Source organism: Pithys albifrons, chromosome 2 (assembly GCF_047495875.1).
Source record: "Pithys albifrons albifrons isolate INPA30051 chromosome 2, PitAlb_v1, whole genome shotgun sequence".
Lineage (NCBI taxonomy): Eukaryota > Metazoa > Chordata > Aves > Passeriformes > Thamnophilidae > Pithys > Pithys albifrons.
The window spans coordinates 22,136,348-22,160,892 of NC_092459.1; the positions used below are offsets into that span (position 1 = coordinate 22,136,348).

The following is a 24,545-nucleotide window of genomic DNA, read 5'->3' on the forward strand; positions in this document are numbered from 1 at the left end:
CCATCATAACAGATGGAGCCCTAAGTCAAGGACATTTTGTGGATATGTTATGGACATTTTTGCAGGGGTAGCCCATAGACTTTTGGGATGACATTTGTGTATTGTACCAAAGAATGGTGAAGGGAAGGTGGTGGTCAATGAGGTTGTCTTGAATAGTGTGGAACCTGAGCATGATGTAAAGGGTATGAAATAAGAGGTGGAATGTGCTGATTTTTTCTGTGATAGCATTAATTTTCTTCACAATGGATGGCATGGGGCTGTGTTTTGGATTTGTGCTGAACACAGGGTAGATGCTGAGCAGGACTTACACAGAGCCAAGGCCTTTTCTGCTTTCTGTACTTTCATACTGGCAAGAAAGTTGGGTGTGCATGGGAAATTGAGAGGAGACACAGCCAGGACAGGTGACCTAAACTGTTCAAAGGGATATTCCAGACCATATGACATCAGGCTCAGTAAATTAAGGGGGGTGGAGGGGGGATAAGGAGGAAGAGTGGAACATTTAAAGTGGCATCATTTGTCTTCCCAAGTAATGGTTGCATGTGAAGGGGCTCTGCTCTCCTGGAGATGGCTGAACACCTGCCTGCGCATGGGAAGCAGTGAATTAATTCAGTGTTTTGCTTAGGTGTGTAGCTTTTGCTCCCCTATTAAACTGTCTTTATCTCAACCCATGAGTTTTCCAGCTTTTACCTTTCCAATTCTTTCCCCCATCCCACTGGTGGGGGAGTGAGTAAGCAGATGTGTGGGGCTGAGTTGCTGGCTGGGGTTAAACCTTGACACCACACAACTAAATTCTCCCCTCACTCTGAGCAGTGTGGCTGCATCCTGCCTGCCTCTGTGACTATTGGGCCATGCCTGCAGAGTGCAGGACCATGCAGGGAATTAGCTGACCATGTGTTTCTTGTGCATATATGGCCAGCCAGGATGGTTTGCTTTCCTTGGACTGTTACCCACCTAATGGTAGGGCTAGGTATCCATTCCATGGTTCCCAGCAACCACTAATTCTATTGAAGTGGCTAGTTAATATTAACAGGCTGTTAGAGCAGTGTTGCCCAAGATGTGCCCTGAACCCATTAACCAGGTTATAAGATATGATTGGGAAGGTAGTTTGGGCATGAGAAAAAGCAAGTAGAGGTAGATTAATACATTACTTGAGTAGTTAGGGAGAAGGATATGAATGACTCAGTTCACCTAGAGCAGGAGCATGGAGCAAAACAGTTGAAAATGCCACTGTGTAGCAATGTCAATACGGAATACAGGTTTTCCTTATATCCTGCCTAGTCAAGGATGTGAGAGAGGTAGTCCTATGAAAGCTCTCCTTCATCTCAAGAGAGAAAGCACTTACCTGTTCAGTGTGACTGCTGAGAGGGCTGTATAGGCTTCTCCCTGCTGTCAAGGAACAGAGTAACATAGCTGCATCTGGTTTAGTTATCTCCTGTGCAGTGCTACTGTGTGTGAAGGGCTCATCTAGAAAGCTGAGGACTAATTCAGGTGCATGCTCAGCTGCTGACAGACAGCACGGGAGCAGCCACTAGGCATGGGCAAGGCTCCCAGCATAGAAGGGCATATGCATGCTGGTGATTGGGAGTTTATCTGCAAGGGGACCTCTCCTAAGTAGCCCAAATTCTCTTCTTCTTTACTCTACTAGTGACTGCTTGAATTTTGATCCAGCTCCCAAATCCCAGGATTCTTAACCTAATGCCTATCTGGTAGGCTGAAGTCTGTTCTTTCTCCTAGCCTGCTTCCCAAATAACACTGAATTTTGTAAGAACATAACTCAGTCAGACCACAGAACCAATGTTTTCTCCCTGGCAGATATGGATGCTTAGGGAAAGAACACAAGAAACAACCCGTAGAAAATGATCCTTCCCTCACATACTTACCAAGTTCCAGCAGCCTGTGTTTGTGGATTTCCTTAGACAGAGATTGCACTTAGACAATTGTAAACAGAACACTGAATATTAAACCAGATACTACCAATAATAATAATAGTAATGAAAATGAATGATTATGATGATACCACTATGCTAGATACTGTAGCCATGTATTTTCCATTAATTTGGTTGATCACCTGGCAAACCATTTTATAATTTGGCCTTATCTTTCAATGATCAATCCCACAATTAACTTAGATTTTTTAATTATATGTACCCCTATCATTTTTACACCCCCACCTCCCCCAACACCTCTTTTCCAGGACAACAATTTCTAACTTACTTTGTCTCCCTCATTATGAAAAATCTTCCATTTTTGTGAAAATTCCCTTTTGGCCTTGGCCATATATTGCTTTGTTTCATGTATTTTGAGATTAGGCAGCAAGAAGTGAAGATACAGTGGTGAAGATGTCAGCACAATGTGGAAACAAATGTCAACATAAGCAGACTTTTATCCCTCCCAATCTAGCTAAAAAATTGCTGTAAGCCTGCAAAAGCCTAAATTCCTGTTAGGATCACTGCCTCAAGCAATGTAAAAGCTTCACCTGCTGTCCCATGGCTGCAGGACACAGCCATCAGCACAGTGCTGCATTTGTTGTGTTGCACCAGCTGCTTCCCAGCCTCACCATGAGAAGCTGCATCTCCTCAACACCAAGTCCTGACATTTTGACTGAGGCCATTCCCATTTTATCTCAGAAATGCTTCATTCTTTTTTGGGTTCCTATCTGCTACACAGAAAGAAACAGAGGGAGGATGGAAATCCCAGCTTTTCTTGGGGGAAAGGAATTGCTAGGTTCTTTCAGCCTAGAAAAGAGTTGCCAATTGCATACCCAAAACCGGTTCCACAGTAGTCAGACGCAGAGAACTTCCCGCGTGCCTCACTGCGTGCCAAAGCTAACGAGCTAAGAATATGAAAGCATTCCTTGGCAATCACTTGATGATGTCTGAACTGGAAGAAGTGGCTGAAAATCAGAGGTTTTGGGGGTTTGGTTTGTTTTTTCTTTTAAAGATAAAATTTTGCAAACACAAAAGGGCCTTCCATCCCAAAGTACATGCCAACCTTATATACCTTAAACTATCAGGTTCTACAGACACTGCCAAACTCTCCCTGCTATCTACATCTTCTCTGCCTTTCTCCTCTTCTGCCCACTCTTGGGTAGGCTCCTGATTATCTCCTTGATTTATCAGGTGTATTAACCCTTGGGTGGGTTATCCTCATGTTCTCACCACTCCTATGCATCCTGTGGGTCTCCATTTCATCTGTCTGTTCTCCTGTCTCTGAATAAAAACAGAATTTCCTTTGCCAGATAATTTACAGCTCACTCACTCTTTTGGCCAGACCTGATTTCTTCTGCATACACTGAAATCTGAGCTGCCAGATAAACTAAGCTTGGACAAACTGGAGCTCTTCATCACCTCCCTCTTGTGCTTCTTCCTACTTTTTTTTTGTAACCATGAACAAAAAAAAAAGCACACATAAGCCTGTAGCTTGTGTACTCAGTCCTCAGGTCTAGGCTGCCCAAGCCTTGCAGAGTCTTCCTTCATAATGACAAGTAATGAGGCATTTTTAGAGGACTATTGTGTGGTTCATGCCCTGTCTGGCTTCACAAGTGTTTTGTGTCTCTTCCACCACTTGGGCAGTGGAAGCAGGCACAGCCATCACTTTGCATCCTATGGGTGCAGGGCTGCTGACATGGAGCTACAGAGGGACAGGTGGGGTAAAATCAGAAGTCAGAGCTTATGCAGGAGCAAAAGAAGCACTTGGACAGGAGATGCAACCATAGAGACGTGCTGTCTGGGAGAGGAGCAGGAAGGCAAAGTGTGAACCTGAAGAAGAGGAGGAGGCTGTCAAAGAGAGAAATAGTAATTAAACTAGCCTTTTCCCCTGGAAACCATTTTTGCAGTGGCTCTCAACTAGGTGTAGCTTTGCTTTTTCAAGGTGGCAGATCTCATGGACACACTAGAACAGAACAGCTGGAATATGATGGGCATGTGTGATTCAGATTTTTTTTCTAATTCCTATCCCCACAGAAATCATCAGGCAAGTCACAGAACCGGGAACTTGGTGTTAGGTCAGTGTTTCCTGCCCCAGGGAAAATGTTTTTGAAAGTAGCTGTTAAACCACCAGCTCCTGTTGTAGGGCCTGTCACAGCAGCTGATCTCCAACTGGAGGTATGCCATGGAGACACAGCACTAGCATTTAGTGATTTCAGTACTGTCTGTAATGCCTCCTAAGAGGTAAATTCCACCTATGGTGTCCCAGAACACAGCCCATAGATGTCTTTTCATGACAGGTATCAGGGAAACATAAATCTGGCTGATTTTGAGCAAGTGGGCTTCACCAGTAAAAGTTATTTACAAGGAAGTAGCTAGTACAGACCAAGTTTATCCACGCTCTGTAATTGTTGATGATAAAAGATAGAAAATGGTTGTGCAAGGCTGTCACTATGACATCTCAAACTCTGGGCACAGCTGAGGAAAAATTGTAAAGACAGAGCAGTTTGATGACAAAATCTTTCATAATGCTTTTCCCTTTAATTGCAATTAGAGCATCAGACTCACCACATCACATCATTCTGTGGGCACAGCTAGAACAGCATCATGCCTTTGGTTGCCATACATCTGCTGTATGGTGTTGTAGCATGTCATTGCAACAGCAAACTGGGCACCAAAGTTTTCACACTATGAAACTCTGTTGGCTGCATCAGACAAAAGGGAGATAAAACCTCCCTTTTAGGATGGAAGCAGAGCTGGAAAGAGAAAACCATTTTGCTGGTGTCCTGACCGCTGATGTGCCTGGCAGACGATCCTCTCTGGACAGCATGGTCCTGGAGGAAGTGCTTTTCTCCTCTGGAGAACAGCTTGCCCTGGTATATGTTGAAAACCAGTACAGAGCTTTGTACAAATGTACAAGCACAGAAGGTACCCAGTCAGAAACATGTCAGTTTGCAAAGCTTTTCCCTGGATACTCTTGTTGGACACTTGGAATCCTCTGAGTTTTCTTTCTGTCCTGTAGGTTTTACTTTTCCAAGACAGGATGAGAATGGTTTCATTCTAGAAGTGGGTTGGGATTCAGGGCAAGCATCACACTTTATCAGCTCAAGGCAAGGCCAGACATGACACGTTGTTGGAAGCTGGAGTCACAGCTGGAGGGACTGAAGTGGGTGCATGGCTGTCTTCTCCCCTCCTGGCCATGCCACCCCTTTGAACCCCTGTGGCCTGAGTGGGAATGGACAGACACTGATGATACCACGTGTCTTGGGATGAGTGGGAAGTGTAAAGCCAGGGACAGTAAAGACAGTCCCTTCCGGAGCTCTGCTTTTTGCATGCGCCCCTGGGAATGGCCACATCCCTCCCCCAGTAGAAGTTTTGGGATGTGTGCTAGTCGGGCTGCAAGAAAAGGGTAAAAGACAAAAATCTGAACTATGTTGGTTTGTCTCTCTCTCTGAGGAGGCCAGAACAGATTTTAAAACAGTGAAGTTTGTTGTCTAGAATGATTATTTTAAAAGCAAGAGTTAACTGCATTTAAAAAAGGGGGAATTCTCCACCTCACATGGTTGTTCAGGATGTGTCATGTCTAGAAGCACTGGGATGTTACATGTTTTAACTTGGACCGTGGTAGTTTTGCTCTCAGCAGTGTAATCGTGTGACTGAAACAAATATTGGACAGGCTGGTCTCTTTTCCAGCCTGTGCTATGGAGTGCCTTTAAACACACCCGGAAGGTCTACCCTGCTCGTAGACAGCACCCGGCTGGGGTGTGCCCCAGGTAGCCTCACCTCCAGCTTTAGGTCCCCTTCGCCCCTTCCCAGTGGGAATGCAGCAGGCGAGGGTTGCGGAGTCCCAGTGGCTGCTCTGCTGAGTGACGGCACCAGGACGGGAGGAGTTCGCACCGGCTGCGCGGGCTGGGGCTAAGCCCATGAGTAGCAATTTGGTGATAAATCCACAGAGGATTTTGCCCTGGAATACCGCTGTGCTTCTGGCTCCTTTCCCCCTTTATTCCCCCGAGAACAGCTATTTTCTTTCCCAGCTCACTGCACTGCCTACCTTAGGAGGACACCTAGGGCTGGCCTTGGGTTCAGCAATGAGCTTTGTCCGACCTCATCCCCGTGCTACGAGCACACCCCAGCGAGGACCCTGCCTGGTTTTCTGCTCTCTGAGGCGGGGTCTGGAGAGCTGACTGCCAGCTTGGCCTGCCTCCAGTAACATCCCATGCCATCCTCTCTCCTACTGCTCTTTTATAGCAGATGCCCTGTAGCTGATACTAGGGGGATGAGTAATGCAGAGGAATGCTGCAGGGTGGGATGAAGGGTAGGAAATGTGGTTGATGCCAAGCCTTGCTTCTCCTCAGCAGAGAGGTTTGTTTTTTAGTTTTGTTTTTTGTTTTTTTTTTTTTCTGGAAGGCTCTCCTGTTTTTCATTAGGCAGCTGTGTGATTGTCTCTGGGCGAGGAGTCCTGGTCCCTTACACTGCCAAGAAAAACACTGCAAGTTCTTGGCCTCTGAATGCCCATGTTGTGAGTAAGCTGGCAAGAATTAGATGTCCAGCTCTGCCTGTGCATGCATGGATGGGAACAGACAGGAAGGCATATAGTCCAACCTAGAAAAAGGCTGAAGGGAAGGAAGAAACCTAACTGAAAAATGTTGGAGCATTTGAGGTCATCTTGGCAAAGATGCTTTCCCAGCACAAATCAAAGAGTGGGGAGAAAAAGGGACATCTCAGAGATGGTAATAGGCTTCTCTCTTCCATTCTTTCCTCCTCTCTGCCCCAGGCACTTCTTCTGAACATACCTGAACAAGCATCTGCCAGAGCAACACACAGCGACTCCTTGCTGCCACACAGACTGGCTGTAGTCAGACAGCAAAGCTCTCTTTCAGATCTTCCATCAAAATCTATACCATCATCAGTACTATCAGATAAAAGTCTGCTTACTTTTGATCTAATTGCATTTAATAGGTGCTTGGACTTTTTCCAAAGTAAGAACAGTTGTTGTTGCTTAAATATTTTATAAACTAGCATTTTTCCAGCCAGAACACAAACTCTTAGAAGTCAACGATGAAGAGCCATCATGCACCAACACTTTTTTGAGCTCAATGTGTCACTGGGTATTACCCTCTTTCCTTCTCTGGAAAGGGAAGGAAATGTCACTTTTTACCTTCTCACTTTCAGCACGATTTTAGATTTCCCTTTGGGTCATGTCACAGGGGTAGTTTTTTGGAGTAACTTTGAGATCATAACTAAATTGAAGGGCTAAATTAACAGATGGTTTTCTAAGACTGAGAAAGTATAGCAATTTCTTGCTTAGCATAAGCCATAGTATCTCACCCATCAGTTTGTAGCTAGCACCCACAGACAGTTACACTTTTCCTCTGGAAAGATGCTGGGTTGTTCAAATGAAGATGAGATGCTGCCACTCCCATCTCTAAGCTGTCGCAGCAGGGATGGCAGGATGAGTGGTGCAGGCAGCAGGACCCCCACAGCTGCAGGACACTCCCTGGGGCTGCTGCAGCACCTTGGAACCTGCCAGCAACTCAGGCCAAGTATGGTGCTAGGGGAGGCCTTGTTATTTCTGTTCAGGACAGTGGTATCTTAGGACCCAGAAACACCCCAAAGTGGAGTGTGGCTCAGCAGTGCTGCCTGTAGCTCTCTGGGGTTCACCTTCAGGGCTGCCCAGCTTACAGCTTTCACACTCCCCTAGTTTACACAACCTAGTGGGGAGGGTGTAAATAAAATAAATCAGGGATATTTTCAGGAAAAAATTTCCAATATAATTTGCCAATATGGTCAGAATAAATATTTGATAAAGTCCTGCAAGAAACCAGGTGGGCTTCTGTCTGCAAACATGCTTGTCTCAGGCATTGATGCCTGAGCAGCACCGTAAGTTGCAGTGCAGCCACCTTGTTGATTTGGGCTTCAGGCAAAGCAGTGGGAGAAGAGTATGTCTAAGAGTTTCCAAACAAGCTGTAGAAATCTGCATTTACTGCTCCCACTGCTGTACAGAGTGTATCCTCATGCTTGAGTGGGAATGGACCGAGAGTGCCATAGTCTGCAAAGCCTTCCTAACTTTATCTGTCTAGGAGAATCTTACAAGAAGGGAGTTTCCCACTTCTACAAGACTCTTATTCCAGGGAATAGTGTATTGGGTTTATGTGGCAACATTTTGGTATTAGGGAGGCTACAGGGGTGGCTTCTGTGAGAAGCTGTTGGAAGTTTCCCCCCATGTGTGACAGAGGCAATACCAGCTGGCTCCAGTGCTGGCCAAGGCTGAGCCCATCAGCTATGGCAGTAGCACCTCTGGGATAATATACTTAAGAAGAAGGGAAAAAACTGCACAACAGCACTGCAGCCAGAAAACAGGAGTGAAAATATGTGAGATGCACAGCTCTGCAGACACCAAGGTCAGAAAAGGAGGGGGGGGAGGTGCTGAAGGTGTGGAAGCAGAGCTTCCCTTCCAACCTGTTGTGAAGACCATGGTGAAGAAAGGCTATCCCCCTGTAGCCCATGGAGGTCCACAGTGGAGCAGATATCCACATGCAGCTCCTGGAGGACTCCACAGTGAAGCAGATGGATGCCCAAAGGAGGCTGTGACCCCATGGGAAGCCCACACTGGAGCAGGCTGCTGATAATCCAGTTTATTAAGCTTTGTGAGTTTGAAGGCCTAGCACATTGAATCCTCAGAAATACTGGGCTTTAGTAAATACTAGTGCCCAATGTACTTTAATGCCATTGAAGCATAAAAGTACAAAAGCTGTTTCTATTTCTGAAATAGAGGGAAGTTGGTGAGATTGTATTTTGCCAGTTTTTTGAGGGTTTTGATTATAGTTGTCTGTTCTGTTTCTGTTTTGTCCCTCTGTTGTCCCTGTTTCCCATTCCCTTTTCCCTATTGTATGTACAATTGTATATATAATTGTAAACATCTGAAATATATATATATATTCTGAATTAATTCAGTTTCTTTCAAGTTTTTGGTTTTCTTTCAGTTTTTTTTCCTTTGCTTAGAAGAGCAGGAGAAGAGGGAGGGGGAGCAGCTTAAGCTTGGCAAAGAAGCAAAGTCAAACCGAAACATGCCCCATGGAGAGAGTAGCCCATGCTGGAGCAGGTTTCCTGGCAGGACTTATGACTCCACAGGAGACCCACACCGGAGCACTCAATTTTGAGATTTAGTTTTTTATTTCTCATTACCCTACTCTGATTTGATTGGTAATAAATTAATTTTTAATGTGTTGTTACCTACAAGCCCATCATTTGGGGAGTGTCATTGGGTTTTTAGTACCCATCCAAGTTCATTGGAGCTCTACTGGCATTTTTACTGCTGTTCTACAGCTCAGAAGGATCCCAAGGTAAAGCAAGATAAACTGAGACATTGTCCCTGAGAGAAGGTGGCACAAATTCACTGAGGCACAGTAGGGCATTTATATTGCATGCAACTATTTGTAGCAGAAAAGGAGGGAGGTTTGAGGCCAGAAGTTTGGGAAACTGCACCTTGCTTTTAATGCAAACATCATAATTCACATTAAACTTCAAGACCCTGGGGAAAAGCACAATAGAGCAGAAGTGCATAGGGTTTAGCCTCAGTGGCAGGGAGAGGTAAAAGTTCTGATGCTGCCATCTCCAGAGGTTTGCTTGATGGCTGCAGGAACGGCAGCCAGAAGGCACCAGGGACAAGCATCCACACACCAAAACCCAGAGAGATCTTGATACTAGTCCACAGCCATCAAGCAAAGCTATTTGGTAGCACTCACAAGGATTTGAGATCCACTGCGTTGTTTGACTCTGTACACACAGGCATTGCTGTGGCCTTTAAAAGAAGGTACAGATAACACCTTAAATTTTTCCTCAGTGAAGTTGATGGAAAAAAGCTGTGGAAATCCCTATTGCAGTCATACCTATGTACAGGGAGCGCTGCACAAGTAGGGAGAAGAAGCTGGATCAAACCCAGAGAAATACTAAGGTTGGATGCTCTTACTGGGGATTACTGCCTACCTTTGCCACCTGCAGACCCTGGAGCTCTAGCTCTGTCTAGGCTTTAAGCAGCTCTGGCTCTTAGTGCAGCCAGTCCCATCCAGCACCAAATTCTTGTGCCACCTCTTCCAGAGTCAGCCCATGGCTCCATCATGGTGTCAGAAAAACCAAAATTTTCAGGACTGTCTGCAGAGGGATTTTCACTTCTTTAGTACTACATAACCTTAACAGAGCTGTGCAATTTCTCTTTGCCTCATTGCCCCTTATTCCTCCCTGATTTCTCCTGTAGAATTCAGAAAGCACTTTGCTATCTCATGATTCTTTGGGGTATTTTGGTTATTTTATGCCAGTCCAATATTTTGATTATATGACGTTTTACGTAAGAAAAGGCTAAGGTCCACTTTCCCCTCACTTGAGGAGGGGGGACACAGCACATGGTTGTCATGGGGGAATATCCAGGGCTGCCAACATCTACTCCCACCTGACTTGTATGCCACGGGCACCATTATTCTTAATTTGCAGCTGACTGAATTCTGATAAATATAAAGCACATAAAACATAGTCAGAGGGGGAAAACCCAATATCCCATCCTTATGCTCACAGGGATGCTGTGCAGGCTGCAGGAGAGCAGATGAAGGAACTGGGAAGTGATCTAGCTGTGGAGTACAGCCGCTGCCTGGGGGGGCCTTCTCTCCCCTCCCCTCCCAGATGCTTGCTAGGTGCTCTGCTTCCCACTTGTGGCTAAAAATAGTCAGTGACCCACCAGGGCTGGGGCTGTTGCTCAGCAGGGTCTGCACCGTGGCAAGCCCATCACTGTTTCCCACTGTGTCCCTGGCTCTTGGAAAAGGACAGCAGAAATCGCTTCCTGCTGAAACCCAGCTCACACCATCTAGAAAAATGCTGCAATAACCTCTGCTGTCACTACTCCTGTGACCAGCTTCCTGTGTAGCAGGAGGTGTCTCTCCAATTTGCTGAAAAACCACTTCAGCACATTGAATATAATCCACTTAAAAATAGTAAACAAAATAACCACAATCAAAAGATGAGATAATTTTTCAAGAAACTTCAGTGCAGCTTCCACAAGCTGCATGATGCTCATTTCGGAGGTTGGATTGCTTCTACAGGTCCAAAGTATTGTATGAAGCTCTTGCTGCACCACTCCCAGAAAGGCAAGCTGCTTGCAGATCTCCGTGCACACACAAAAGAGGCCATGTTTTAAGGATATAAGCCATAATAAAAGCATGGCTAAAATAATCCAGAAGTAAAGCCACTTGTCTGACTCTCCAGAAAAAACTGGCAGCAGAGGACTGTTTATAGAATTGAGACCTCTGGAAATCACAACAGGATCTTCTAGCTGAAAATATGCATGAAGCATATTTACTGGGGCTGAACTGGGGCCAACACATTAGCAATCAGAGGAAGTGCCATGACTGCTGCACTCCTAAAGTATTTGGGCAAGGAATCAATCACAATTCACTTCAGCTATCTGATGTTTCTTCCTCTCCTTTTACTCAGGTGACTGTTGGAAAAGTCATTATTTCCAAGAAAGCACTTCATGACTGCAGGATGAAAAATCCTGAATTCACAGCCCAAGGGAATTTCTCATTTTCTCTGCAAAAGATCAGCCAGAGCTTGAGGCTTGCCCTAGGGTTTGTTTCCCCACCTCAGAGTGGGTGCAGATACTACAGAGCCACCTCTAAGGTATATTCAAACTAGTAGCAAAGTTTGCCTCCCTTCCCTGCAGCAACTCTGGCCTTCACCATGCCACACTGTAAAGAACAGGCTGGAGCACATACCTTAACTCGTCATCGAGCCAATGTAAGCTGCTTAGATACTGCAACCATGGATGTCTCAACAAACAGCAGCAGTTCTGCGTTTGATGCCTCTCATCCTTTCTGAAAACATGCATACAAGAAGTCATGAGGGAAACTTCCAGCCACAACTTTCAGGGCATCATGACAAAATGTTCTTTCACTTAGAGGACACATAGTAGGCCAGAAGGGTAATTTAATGTCAGCTGAAAAGGAATAATAAGGACATGTATTGATGTAGTACCAGCAGGAAAGCACTCTACCTATTTTTAGGGGTTTTCCAAGCATAGCGGTTCATGCTGTGCAATCAGACAGATGCTACTTTGACAAGGGCAAGGATTTCTCTCTTGTAGAGGTGGCAGATAATTTGCCATTAGTCCTGAGAAGCTGCACTGTGAACAAAGTGAGACTGGATGAGTTGTACTTGCCAGGTACTCAATTCCTTTTTTTTGTGAATCTGAAAATGTAGGTTCAAGTCATGCAAGTGACCAACACATACTGCAAATTTTATTTTTATTTCCTTATTACAGAAACTAAATCAGCATATGCCTATATCTTAATTAAAACAAATTCACCACTGCAGAAAAAGAGCACTTTTTATTCTCTACAGAAAACCTGTGAACACAGAACAAAATCTAATTCAGTACATAAAAGCTTCTTCTTAGTGCACCTCTTCATTGCAGTTTCTCTGTTAGTTCTTTTAAAAAAATCATTACACCTCAGGTATTTATATATGCTTACATTGAGCTTTGCATCATCTACCCATAATGCAATTCATGTCTAGAAGTCAGTTAAGAAGCTAAATCAAAAAGGCCCCTTAAATTTGCTTTATTTACAGTTGCAATGGCTAAATTTTAAATACTTTACAGTCACTCCCAGCACCAGCTACCAATTCAAAAAATTAGTGCATTCCAAAATTTCTCTTTATAACTTATTTTCTAGAGGGGGTTAAGTTGTCCAAACTACAACTATGTAGGTACTGTACCCTCAGTTACCTACATAATGTACCTTATAGGAAATAAACATACTCACACAAGTATTTATAAAAATAAATGATGAAATGAGAAACTCAACCCTTACGAAGAATGGACAGGAGTCTGGTTTTGTGCTGCAGTCATTGTTGACTGTGGCAACATCAGCAATGTGGGGGAACAGCCATCAAGGATGCTCAAGTCCACAGTGGTTCCTGGTTCCTTTGTGAAGAGAGCCTTACGTTCAGCTCTCATTTCCTCCTCTACTTCACCACATTTCCTATTACTTTTTTGTTAAATCACTGGGTAAATTTCTGAACCGTGATAGCACACAGATTTATTTCAGAGGGGAAGAAAGTAACAATGCAGCTGCAGGCAGGCAGACTTGCATTATCTGAATAAAAACTCATCTGTTCCTCTGAGTTTTACAGTTTAGAAGTGGATGCAGGTCTTGTGGTAACCAAGAAACTGCTGTAAAGATTAACAATTGGGATGCACATGCATTTATCTGTTCTTACATACTTTCAAAACTCAAATGGAAGGAAGAAGTATCTGTGATTCAGGTAGATCCAGAAGAACTGTTTTTTCTTACACAATAAGGTAAATTACTTAGCACATTCCAGGTTAAAAAAATTACAGTAAACATTTGGTAACTGGAATGCATATAATATACAAGTGCCATTACAATTACAAAGCTGTTCAGGGCAATTTTTCTTTCTAGAATAAGCATAAAAAAGTTACAAGCTAATTCACAATAACTTTAGTTACAATGTTATTAAAATACATTGATGTTAATCATAAAAATATTTTACTATTTACATGTATATTGTATAAACCTTAACAATAAGAATATGCCTATTTCAGGATGCCTTAAACGCATATTTAGGCGGATCAGCCCATTTTATAGTGCAGTAAACCCTGTTTTGGTCTTCACACCATGAAACTGTACCAGATTCACAGTATCTTTGCTAGTGCTTTGCTAAAAGGCTTAAACTTTTTATTACTTAAGAAGCATTCATTCATTACAAAGAGTCAGTTTTGTTTCCGCTTTGTTTCTTATTAAATCCCACTCCCAACAGTTCAGGACACTCTGCCTGGCCTTGTGCAATTTGGTTGCATTTCCAGATAAGGCTGTAATTCATTTCATCAGTTATCACACTGTCTTGCTTGTAGGCTGGATGCTGTGCGATAAACTCCCTCATCCATCGAGCAACTGTCATTAACTCTCCTGTGGGCAAGGGGAAGTCAAATGTCAGTTTACATACCTAACTTAGCACCTGGAGTTCTCTGCATTATATACACAATTAAAGAGTAGTCCGTGTTTTCATGAGAAACGCATTCCTATACTTTCTGTTTTTTGAATATGGCTAAACTGCAGGCATAATTAAACTGACGGTCCAAAAGCCATTCATCTGGTGTGATCTTCAAACTTTCAGATGTTGCAATGACACAGTGCAGAGAGAAGCAGCTACTAGAACAGGTGTTACCAACAGATTGTATAGCAAGATGACTCAAACATTTCATTTAACAGAGAATCTGGCTGAGATGAACCAACAGACACCTCTACACAACTACACCTATACAAAACAATTTCGTAGTTCATCCATCCAACTAAGCTGCTAGTTTTGATGTCTACCTGGGCTCACTATTCTTTCTGCCTCTGGCAGCTATTCTAGCAAAAAAATAGGCAGGTTCGCAATTATACCAACTTCTGGTTTGTACACACTGCCTCTTCTTCACTACACAGTTCTTGGGGTGGTCAGCATGTGCCTAAGGGTCCCCAGCACTTCTAAACAGGGTCATTGAACAGGACACACCACTTGCAGGAAACTGACATCCACACAAAGTAGCAGCTGGAGGCCAACTGGACACCAGTGTCCAGGCTGCTGAATCTTGCTTCTGAATGCAGAATATGCAAGCAAACCTTAACTACTATAAGTTTAAGGTAACTCTGACAGCAAGATATTAAGATAGGCTGGTGGGATGCTCAAAAGGACCTAGCAAAACTTCTCTGGCTAGCTACTGAGATGTCAGTTTCCTCCTGCGAGTCTAAAGATCATGGGCTTCCACTACAGAAGTCTTCAGTTTAAGAACATTATAAAAAGAAAGAGAAATCAAGTTAGAGAGAAGGCATGGAGGAACACACATATAAAAAGTAAAAATTCATGTGGTACATGAACACAAATCAGAAAAATTGCAAAAAATACAGGAAAGAAAAGCAGAATAAAAAGCATTATTAGAAATAAAAAATGTCCTTCAAAAACAAAAAGTCATGTGTTAAAGAAATGAGGCCAGAGTTTACACTTTACAGAAGAAGGGCAGAAAAAAACAATACCCAAGAAGCATTATTTATTGAAGGCAATGAAAAGTCACAGGAAAACTTTCTCACAACCACAAGAAGCAGGGGTCCTGTAAGAAAATCAGTGGAACCAGGAGATGAGCAGAGTGAGGCATAAAAAAGAGACACATTCCTGGACTGAAAGCCATGCAGGTTTGTCCATGCAGGAGTAGCCGGGGAACAGTCCAGAGCACACCAACACAGACACCTAGTGGTTAGGCAGCCCAGGCACTCCCCATCCTTGTCAGGGTGTAAGCCTGCAGAACCTTCAGTATGAGCACAGCCTGTGGCTCTCAAAGAACATACAGGGATAAGGCACCAGACTGACAAAAGGTGTGAGACAGCTTCCAAGCAAGGAGAGAAAAGACAAAGGGAATCAGAAGCTCAGAAGCAGCTGAAGTTGTTCCAGAGGTTATTGGAGAAGTCTGCACAATTATCAATGTTGTTGAGAAGTGAGTAGAAAAACATGATCCTTCAACACAGGAACTAGAAGGCATATCATGGAATAACTGGGAAAAGCATTTAAAGAATAAAAACTAGAGGAATTACATTAAGAGGATATAATAGAACAGCAGCATTTCTTATTGTATGAATTTATGGGGACCAAAAGCGTAACTGGTTCAAGAAGGGTAAGGCAAAGATCACGGAAATCACGTTTGTGAATGGTCATGAAGCACTGTGATTACTGCAGCAGTGTCAGCCGAGACTCCCACACTGCAGGCAGCTGGGAGAGCATGCCAGGAACACGGACCACTTGATGTTACTATCTCAGTACTACTCTCAGGAATATTTGATGGTGGTCAGCATCTGCTGCCTGCCTAGCAAATCTGTAGTCTCACTGAGTGGTGGCAGTCAGACACCAGCTAGACAGAGACCAGGAAGCCAATAGCCAGCTGCGCTGCAATAGAAGATGTGAATGAAGCTCAGATGGATGATATCAGGGCAAGGTTACAGCCACAGCAGCTAAGGCGTCAGTGTTTAACTCATGAGTACTGTGTTCACCATTTGAGGACAGACATCTGAAAAATGGCCACTTTGTGGACATGACTCATGATAAACAGGCTGCAGATCTGGAACATTCAAGATTGAGAGTAAACTGGAATAATCTAAAGCGCACAGCTGAGAAGCGCCATGGCCCAGCAATACAATACCTAATGCTTTTTATTCTGTGAATTCTGGCTCTTAAGAAGCATAATTTAAAAGTCATTTCAGTTCATCAGAGCTAAACTATAAACTCTAGACTCTGATCTACCTCCCTCTCACACGTTTTCCGTCTGTGTAAATACACAAACTGACTTTGGCAATAACTGCAACCTTGCATACCAGGTAGCAAAGTTGTTCTCTGGAGGGGAACACCTGCCACTGGGGATTGGACCGAGGTCGCTAGGTTTTGGGGAAAAAAACCTCTGTTAAGACTCATGCATTCCTTCTTTTTCCAATGGCACTTCTCTTAAGGGGAAAAAAAAACAACAACAGACAAGGGAATATTTAAAAACTTGTTATGATTCTGAAGTACTGCTAAAGTACTGCTCCCCTTTAAAAAGGTCCTTACCTAGAAGCTTCTACAGCAATTTTCAAGAATTAAAAAGGAATGCAACACTTTAGTTTTAAATTGGGGGGGGGTGGAGGAATTGAATTAGGAGACTAAAAAGCTGCTGTAGCCAGTCCTAAGCATCCACTTCTGAATTAACCTTTTACTGATTATATTGCTGCATTTTAAGAAGGAACATAGAAAGTCTTTATACCACCTGTCTTGAAAAACATTGCCACATGAGAAAGACAGTGGAAGAGCCTGGTTTGCTCTGCCTTGAAGGAGTTTTGCTACTTACAAAAGGGCTTTCTTATCAGGAAGCTAAGCTCAGGTCCCGTGCTCTAGCATACCCAAGATTAGACTTATGAATGTTTGGAGTCACACCAGTAACATCAGCCAGGCTACCAGACCCAGCCTTAGAGACACTTACATCTCCCAGGTGACAAGGCAAAGTGGATTAGTACAAGTACAAACTACTGCAAAGCAGACAATACACTGGCAAAAGCAGCAGTAAGCGGTGCTGAAAAAGAAATCTTGGATTGGACATATACTACCCTCTAAACTGTGATTGTTACTTATCAGTTATTCCTAATTTAAGTTCTAAACTGGATCACTAACGGTTAATAATCAAAATTAAACAGGATGAGTTTAAAGCCAGAGAACACACTCCAGTCCTTTGCTCTTATGATTCAACACTTAACCAGACATCAGTTTTTCCCAACTGAAAGCAGAAAAATGCCAGGAAAATCAATGTTCAAAAATGTCAAACATACCAGAGGCTCTCTTTTTTATTAGTTTCAGGTAGTTTAGGATGGTGCACCTTGTGTCCACATCCACTTCCATGTTTTCAAGATAGGAATTCAAAATTGGGATCAAACCAGGAAAGACTCCTTCCTGTGCAAGAGAAAAAAATCAGCATAAAATGCACTCAGGCTGATCTGTGGGAGGGCAGAATAGAGTTATGTTCCAGGTAGAAGAGGCTATGACCTTCCCATTGATAATTGTATCAATGCTCATCAAAGTGTACTCTTCTGTGTCGGTGCCTGTCCCATTCTGTGCAGAGCCACATCCATCCACAACAGCATTTCCTCCTTAATGGGTGACAAGGGGAAAGGAGAAACGGTTAGAAGGCAAGAGATGCACTGAACATCCACAACAGTGTTAGTCAGATTGCTTGTTGTGATACCTTTGCATATATCTTTTCTGAAGTAAAACATTCCCTGTCGGACAGCATCTCTTTTCTGGGCCACCTTCATATTTTCATCCACCTGGCAAAGGAAGTATTTTAGAGATCTGTGACATTTCATAAGAGTAGGATTCTCCCAAACTCTCACATTTTGGTTTCTTAACTTGAAACATCTACTATGTTACTTATTATTTCATCACACAGGCCAAGCTGTGGAAATAAGTCTTATTTCATTCTTCAGTGTCCAGGACAAACCCACAAAGAGATAACATTTTATGAAACTGGACCTCCAGCAGAAAAGGTAATGATAGAATGTTAGAATATGCTATGCTAACTTAAGTTTGGATGAAAACATAGGAATATTTGTGATTAACAGGTTGCTTCCCATCTGGCAGACTTCTTCCTATGTTTGGATGCATTTCAGATGAGTATGGAAAAAGAAAACTGCCATCTCCCTAGCCATGGTTTGCTGCTTTTATTAACAAAATCGTTGTTGCCTTTAGAAGAGTTATCACTGTATTAAACAAACTTTCGGAAACAGCATTGAAGCAACTTTGTATGGGAATTGTATCTATTCTATTCCCAAACATCTGTTAGATATTTAAACTTAAGATGCGTAGTAAAAAAGTCCTTAATTGCAGACTTCTCAAAAATTCTGCAAATTACAAACTATGTGTGCTCTGCAAATGACATAAGCGTTGCTCTCTCTGGATGGAGGATTTTGCCCAAGTTACTTGGCCGGCATGTTCTCAGGGAATTAACATCACACAGCTTTTGGACATCAGCTTTACTGTATTGTCTTCAGAAGGAGGAATATGATTTGCTGAATTCTTTGTCTGACCTTTAATTAAGGGGAATGCAAAATCTTTACTTGCTTCTTACCTTTGCAAAGCTTTGTTTTCTAAAGTCCAGTTTTATTAATTTTATATTATGAAACCTGTTTACACAACAGGCTGTTTTGAAAGTTTTAAAGAACACCAGTCCCAGCTGATGAGCATTCAACCACATTCAACCAGACAGCAAAGATTAGTGAGATTAGCCCCATAACCCCCTATTATTTTACATGAAAGGGGCAGGCTTACCAATGGTTGTGCAATTCTGTGTTGCATTACCTGCCAAATTACTGGGCAAGCTCAAGCAATTTTAAGCCCCCAAGTTCCCCAGTTCTGTTCAGGTTCTTTCAGCACCTAATCTTTTTTTCACTCTTAACTGATAGTTAAAAATTTTGTGCTTTTGAGACACTTCAAATAACCATGTGCTTATGTAATATAAGGGCTAAATTGCTGCATTATTTATCAAGTCTGAACTCCCTGACATCTCATTTTAGAAGTCATACCAAATGTCATTATTGTATATTTACAACTTCAGTATTTTTGTCCATCTTAATTAAAAAACACTATAAAAAGCCACAGGATACTATGGTTATACTGTAGCCAGTACAGGCAGGATTTTCCAGTGTAGAGTTTGTCAAAATCCTTCTGCACTACAAGACCGTTTTTTACAGTTATCTATAACATTGCAGGAATATACACTTAAAAAGACATTTTTTTGGTCCAGGGGCTCAGAAAGAGGACATGCAAGAAGAGTTTACAGAAAAAATTTCAGCAATTGTGACGACAAGATTAAGGAAAAAACACACTTTGCATGACTGGTCTGTTTAAATACTAGTCACAGCTGTGACCAGAATCAGCAGTATTTGTTTTCACTCAAATACTGTGTAACACTAAGTATGCCTAAATCCTCCTTTCTCTCTCCACCAGATACAAACAAAACAGAGAATAATGCCATGTTAAAATAAATATCTGAAGGTTTTATTTTGACCTCCACGGGATATTTGTGTCCCCCATCCCCTCCCCCAATGTAAAAAGGTGCAAACATGCCCTTTTCCCAGCCTCCCAACAGCCTTGTGACAATGGCTCGACATTTCTGCAGTAATCAGACCCTGTCAGGCACCACAGAAATTCCTACAGTGTTTATCTATAAGTTTAATTCCATGAGACAGAAGTAAAATATTTGTTTAATACCACAGAGTTGAAATCAATTCAAAGTACTGGTATAGATGAAAACTGACTGAAAGATAAAAGTGACTGTTCTGTAAGTGCACAAATACCATTTCCTAGCTTGCAGTGGATAAAAATCAGATAATGCAAATACACTCCATTTAGTTGTATTGGATTTGATATTTCACACCTACCTTGGACAAAGGAATGAGAAAATCCAGTTTATATGATAGAATCACTCTGGTTAGCAATACCACAAACACAACATATGCAGAGTTTTCAAAGTCTGTTAGCTGGACCTAGACATGAAAGGATTAGAGATTCAATTACTTTAGTGGGAACACACTCATGCAAGTAGTCAAATATGGAGGACAGTTTAAAAAAGTTTGACGTGAATGTTCATGTTGGCACTTGTATTAACACACACTCTACTCATCGAGATGTGACGCACACACAGGAATGATCAGCAGAGACTTGAAATGCACAACGTACACACAACACACTTCAACAAATTGAACCCTTCAATCCAATGCCAAAACACACTTGTGTTTCAAAAGACTACCTAATAACCTGCACCTTCAGGGTCTCTATCTAATTACAGATGTATAGTAGCTTTTACATTTCTGCTCTAAGGGGACTAAATTCAGAGAGCTCAGAAACAGGCAGCTATAGAATAAAAGCACTTGTGAAAAACAAAACAGTGACAGTGGAATTGTTCAGTACCAGGAAATGTACTGGAAAAATACAGTCTGTAGAAGCTAAATGGGGCTTTGTTTACTGTTGCTTTAATACAAGCCTAATTCCTTTTACCATCACCCCAAATCCATTAGCATGCGTTGCTGTGCTGCAGTGGATTCACCTGTCAGTTACATTCCCACAGTTCATGTCTGATTAAACACTGCTGTCCACTTCACTTGCATCTAGCGATTCAGAGGGGAGAAAACACAGCACAAGTAATGGGAGTTTGATAACGGATGGCAGAATGCCTGGTACTTTTCCATTTAAAAGAAAATGTGCTCTTGTGCATACTGACGTCTTTCTTACCTCCATAGGTCTGAATTCCACTCTCCATCCAATATCTGAATTGGGTGGTGGTGGCTTAAACCTCATTGTCTGCCAGTTTGTAGACTGAATATTCTGCAAAGCACATGAAATAATCTGTTACAATCAAGATATACATAATTCTATAATATAATCAAAGAAAAATAAGCAGGTAACTAGAGTTTTACTATTTCCCTTGGAACAGCCTATCAAGTTGGAGAAGTGCTTCCAAAGTAAGTCACATGACTTCCTAAAACCCAGAGTACAAGTCCCCATCCTATGTTATACTTTCTCATGCTATTTTGGTTATTATTTACAAAATATTAGGGGACTGGCATGTAGCTAACTTAGCTGTAATGTGGGCTCTTCAGATTTTATTTAAAGTATAAGCCATCACCTTCTAAATAAAACAAAAATAAATGTGCTTGTAACTGCAAAGTGATGCTAAAGAACTAGCTGAAGTGAAAGTGTAATGAAAAACTTCTTAGCTAATACAGAAATCCTCCAATTAAGCAGTATTATAAAGAACAAGCAATTATATATATTAAAATATTTACTAAATTCCTCTAAAGCAGACATAACCTCAAAATGGTCGGATTCGTTTGCATCATCTAGATGTATTCTCTCCTCAAACAAAGTCAATGGGTCTCGAATGAACAAGTGTGCAATATGCTGTGCCAAAAGGTGGTCAATACCTACAAAATGAAAATTCAAACAAACAATTTACATATATCAAAACAGGCTCTAGAAAATTATTTGTTTTACAAGACTGAAAACATCCACCTCTGCAATGCTACCTTCAACCCACCACATCCTGTTAAAGTTTAAATGATGACTTCAGGAAGGAAGGAAATGATTAAAGAGAGAACAACAAAAAAAAAAAAGAAAAGAACAGGTTCTTGTTTGGAAATGGCAGCTGAATATTGGTGTGACTGCCATTCTTCCTGTTTTCTGATGCACTCTGTGCCATGTTTCCTAAAGCAGTTCTGCTCTCTCCATGAAGATAAAACATTAACTTCAGCTTGAGAAACTCAGTTTGATGCATTTGGGACAGTTTCTGCTACAAATGAATCCTTTTAAAAAAACTCTCAAGACTATGCTACACAGATACTTCCTGAGTAGAAGTCACTCTGAGGGCTGCACAATGATTGAAACAAACAAGAACAAAAACATAAAATATGCCCACACACTGCAAACATCATTCTTAACCTGCTCATAATGAAGCAAGCACTTACCTTCCTTTATTAGGTGCTCGTAGATATCTTTGTCTATTGTCAAATCAATGTCATTGTATTTCTCACCACATTCAGATAGATAACTGTCTATGGAATCATATCTGGATTTACTGATTCTATAATGGTTGTTCTTCAGTGGCTATATAATTTAAGAATACAATATTTTAACAGCTTGTTAACAACGTTACCTAAGTTTTGCTCACTAATGACACTTATGTGAGAATTATTATCCTGTTTAAAAAAACCCTACAGCCTCAATTAAAATTAGTAAAAGCACGAGTCTTAAATAGGCTCCATAGAAAGCAAACCTGGAATTATGACTAATTTGTTTGCAGATGTATGTATCTGAGTGAAAAACAGTCATCACATATTGACTAGAATTCTCTAGAAGTGGAAACCTTTTCCTCATATAATATACCATTACCCCAAGTACCTGGAAAGTATCATTACACCTATTGCAACACATATCAACACAGTTTCACTATATGCACATTGTTAGAGATACTCTTAAAATGGGTAGCTCAAGAAATATTTCAAGTAGATTTTTAAACTATTTTACATAATTTAGTATCTTGAATGCAAATTCCTGCTTAGAGAAACCCTTTAAGTTCAAGTTCTGACATCTGGCTCTCTTCACATAGTTCTAGTTTTTACTACTCAGCAGTGCCTGCTATTTAATCCAGAGCAATTTTTGCCTTTTAGGCTCAAGAACAAACTGCAAAGTTTCATCACAGGGGGCCTTTCCCAGCAAGCTGTGGATGATTGGGATTCCATACCTAATTAAAAATACATATTTGCTAAGACGAACTGTACAACCAAGGTGAGTGTTTACACACTCTGTCCTATATTTACCAAAAAACCTGACAAGTTGCCTCATTAGGGATTCTGATGAGCACCAGCAGAATTTGATGCTAAAGTATATTTAACTTTTTTGCCTGAAAAAAGTCAGACATCTACTACCTAACACTACTTACCTCTAGCCCTCTCTCTTCCCGTGTTCGATCATCTACAGATGCAGAGATCACTCCCCAGCGACAGTCAATATCAGACACGTAGCCTCTGTAGAATGGAGATGCAGCACTCAATGCCATCTAAAACAGAACAGCCTCATATGAAAAAAAAGGACAGACCAAGGAATCAAAAGCAAAATACAGCCCCACTGTAAAGGGAAACATGCTGGTCCAGAAGTAATTCAAGTATATACTTAAGTTCAATGGACTGCCAAAGCCTGTATAACCAAAAATCTCAACTTTCTCCTACCTCTAGAAACACCTAGGTGGAGGGTTAGCAGGTTAGCATTAATGAAGTAGCATCTGACACTCTGCAAATGTTTTACCTCTACAGATCAGCATTTAAGGAACATAAAAATGATACAGGCAGAAGCAATCGGCTGACAAATCAGCAAGTATTCTGCTTGCACACTTCTAAACTTCAAAAGTTGACCAGGCAGTCGTTTTATTTTATTTTTGTTTGGCCAAGCACCTTAGCAACACAGCTGGAACATACCTCACTCAGGGCAGGATCTGCTCATCATCCAGACCAGACAGATACTTTATTTTTATAACACCTGTTATAAACAGCTGTTTATGACCACATGCTTACAAAAGGGACAGATTTAAATAACTTAAGCTGAAATCCTCTGTAACACCAGGCCAGAGTTGAAAAATTAGAAACTATTTTAAGGAGTGAGCTAGCCTTGTTTCCAAGAAAAACTATCCCAATATATTTCTAGAACTACTCAACAGGAGTCTTGTGCATGTGGGAGGGCAGATGGGAAGAAACAGACAGGAGGGCTGGGAAAGAACAGATATCATCTGTTTTGTGTTGTCATTTGCACATTAAATAGATAACTCATGTGACAACCTAGAAATAGTCTGATACTTCTCCCAGAGTACCGAATTTGTAATTTAAATTTTATCTGTTTTTTCACATGTAGTGGCTTTTGCCATTAAGGAAGAATTCATCTGACAGATGTCCATTACTTACCACAATGGGACAAATCGTGGCTAGCTGATCATAGAGATACCTTGCTTCAGAAATGCTGCAAGCCTGGAATGTTACCTGTTGGAAAAAGTACAATTGCTATCACCATTTCTATAATCATATTGCAAGCACAGTCTTCCTAGACTTAAGATCAATGATATAATAAAATGATTTAAATACAAAGAATTATAGGTTTTTTGGTTGGTTGTTTTTCGATGGAGTTTTTTGTGTGGCTCCACCCCCTACGTCTTGGACACATTTTTGCCTCACCTATCAGTAGCATTTATATTACCAACTTCTTTCCACACTGTTTCCATGTTCATTAAAAGATTTCAGAATGTTATGCTTCCATGATGAGGCTAAATATAGAAACACTTACCAGAATCAAAGAAAACTGAGTTAAATCTACAATACACATGGGTCAGTAATGCACCTCCAGGAAAAGCCAGGAACCTACTTACTTAGAACAACAGCCAGACCTCATTGTAGATCTAACATTTGTTTTACGTGACGCTAATCCTGTTTTAAAGAACAGTTCAAGATGCCTTTGATCCTGCAA

General features: G+C 41.7%; 1 protein-coding gene across 1 annotated transcript in view; it reads right to left on the reverse strand.

The window, feature by feature from the left end:
- Nucleotides 1-12,186: 12,186 nt before the first annotated feature.
- GCLC (glutamate-cysteine ligase catalytic subunit) overlaps nt 12,187-24,545 on the reverse strand; it is a 37,460-nt gene continuing 25,101 nt past the window's right edge. The window contains exons 7-16 of the mRNA XM_071548481.1: nt 23,990-24,064; nt 22,978-23,094; nt 22,004-22,142; nt 21,351-21,463; nt 20,772-20,864; nt 19,922-20,026; nt 17,728-17,809; nt 17,529-17,632; nt 17,315-17,435; nt 12,187-13,900 (exon numbers count right to left, since the gene is read on the reverse strand). Coding sequence (XP_071404582.1) covers nt 13,695-13,900; nt 17,315-17,435; nt 17,529-17,632; nt 17,728-17,809; nt 19,922-20,026; nt 20,772-20,864; nt 21,351-21,463; nt 22,004-22,142; nt 22,978-23,094; nt 23,990-24,064 — 1,155 coding nt within the window. The 3' untranslated portion in view covers nt 12,187-13,694. The remainder of the gene's footprint in view (nt 13,901-17,314; nt 17,436-17,528; nt 17,633-17,727; nt 17,810-19,921; nt 20,027-20,771; nt 20,865-21,350; nt 21,464-22,003; nt 22,143-22,977; nt 23,095-23,989; nt 24,065-24,545) is intronic.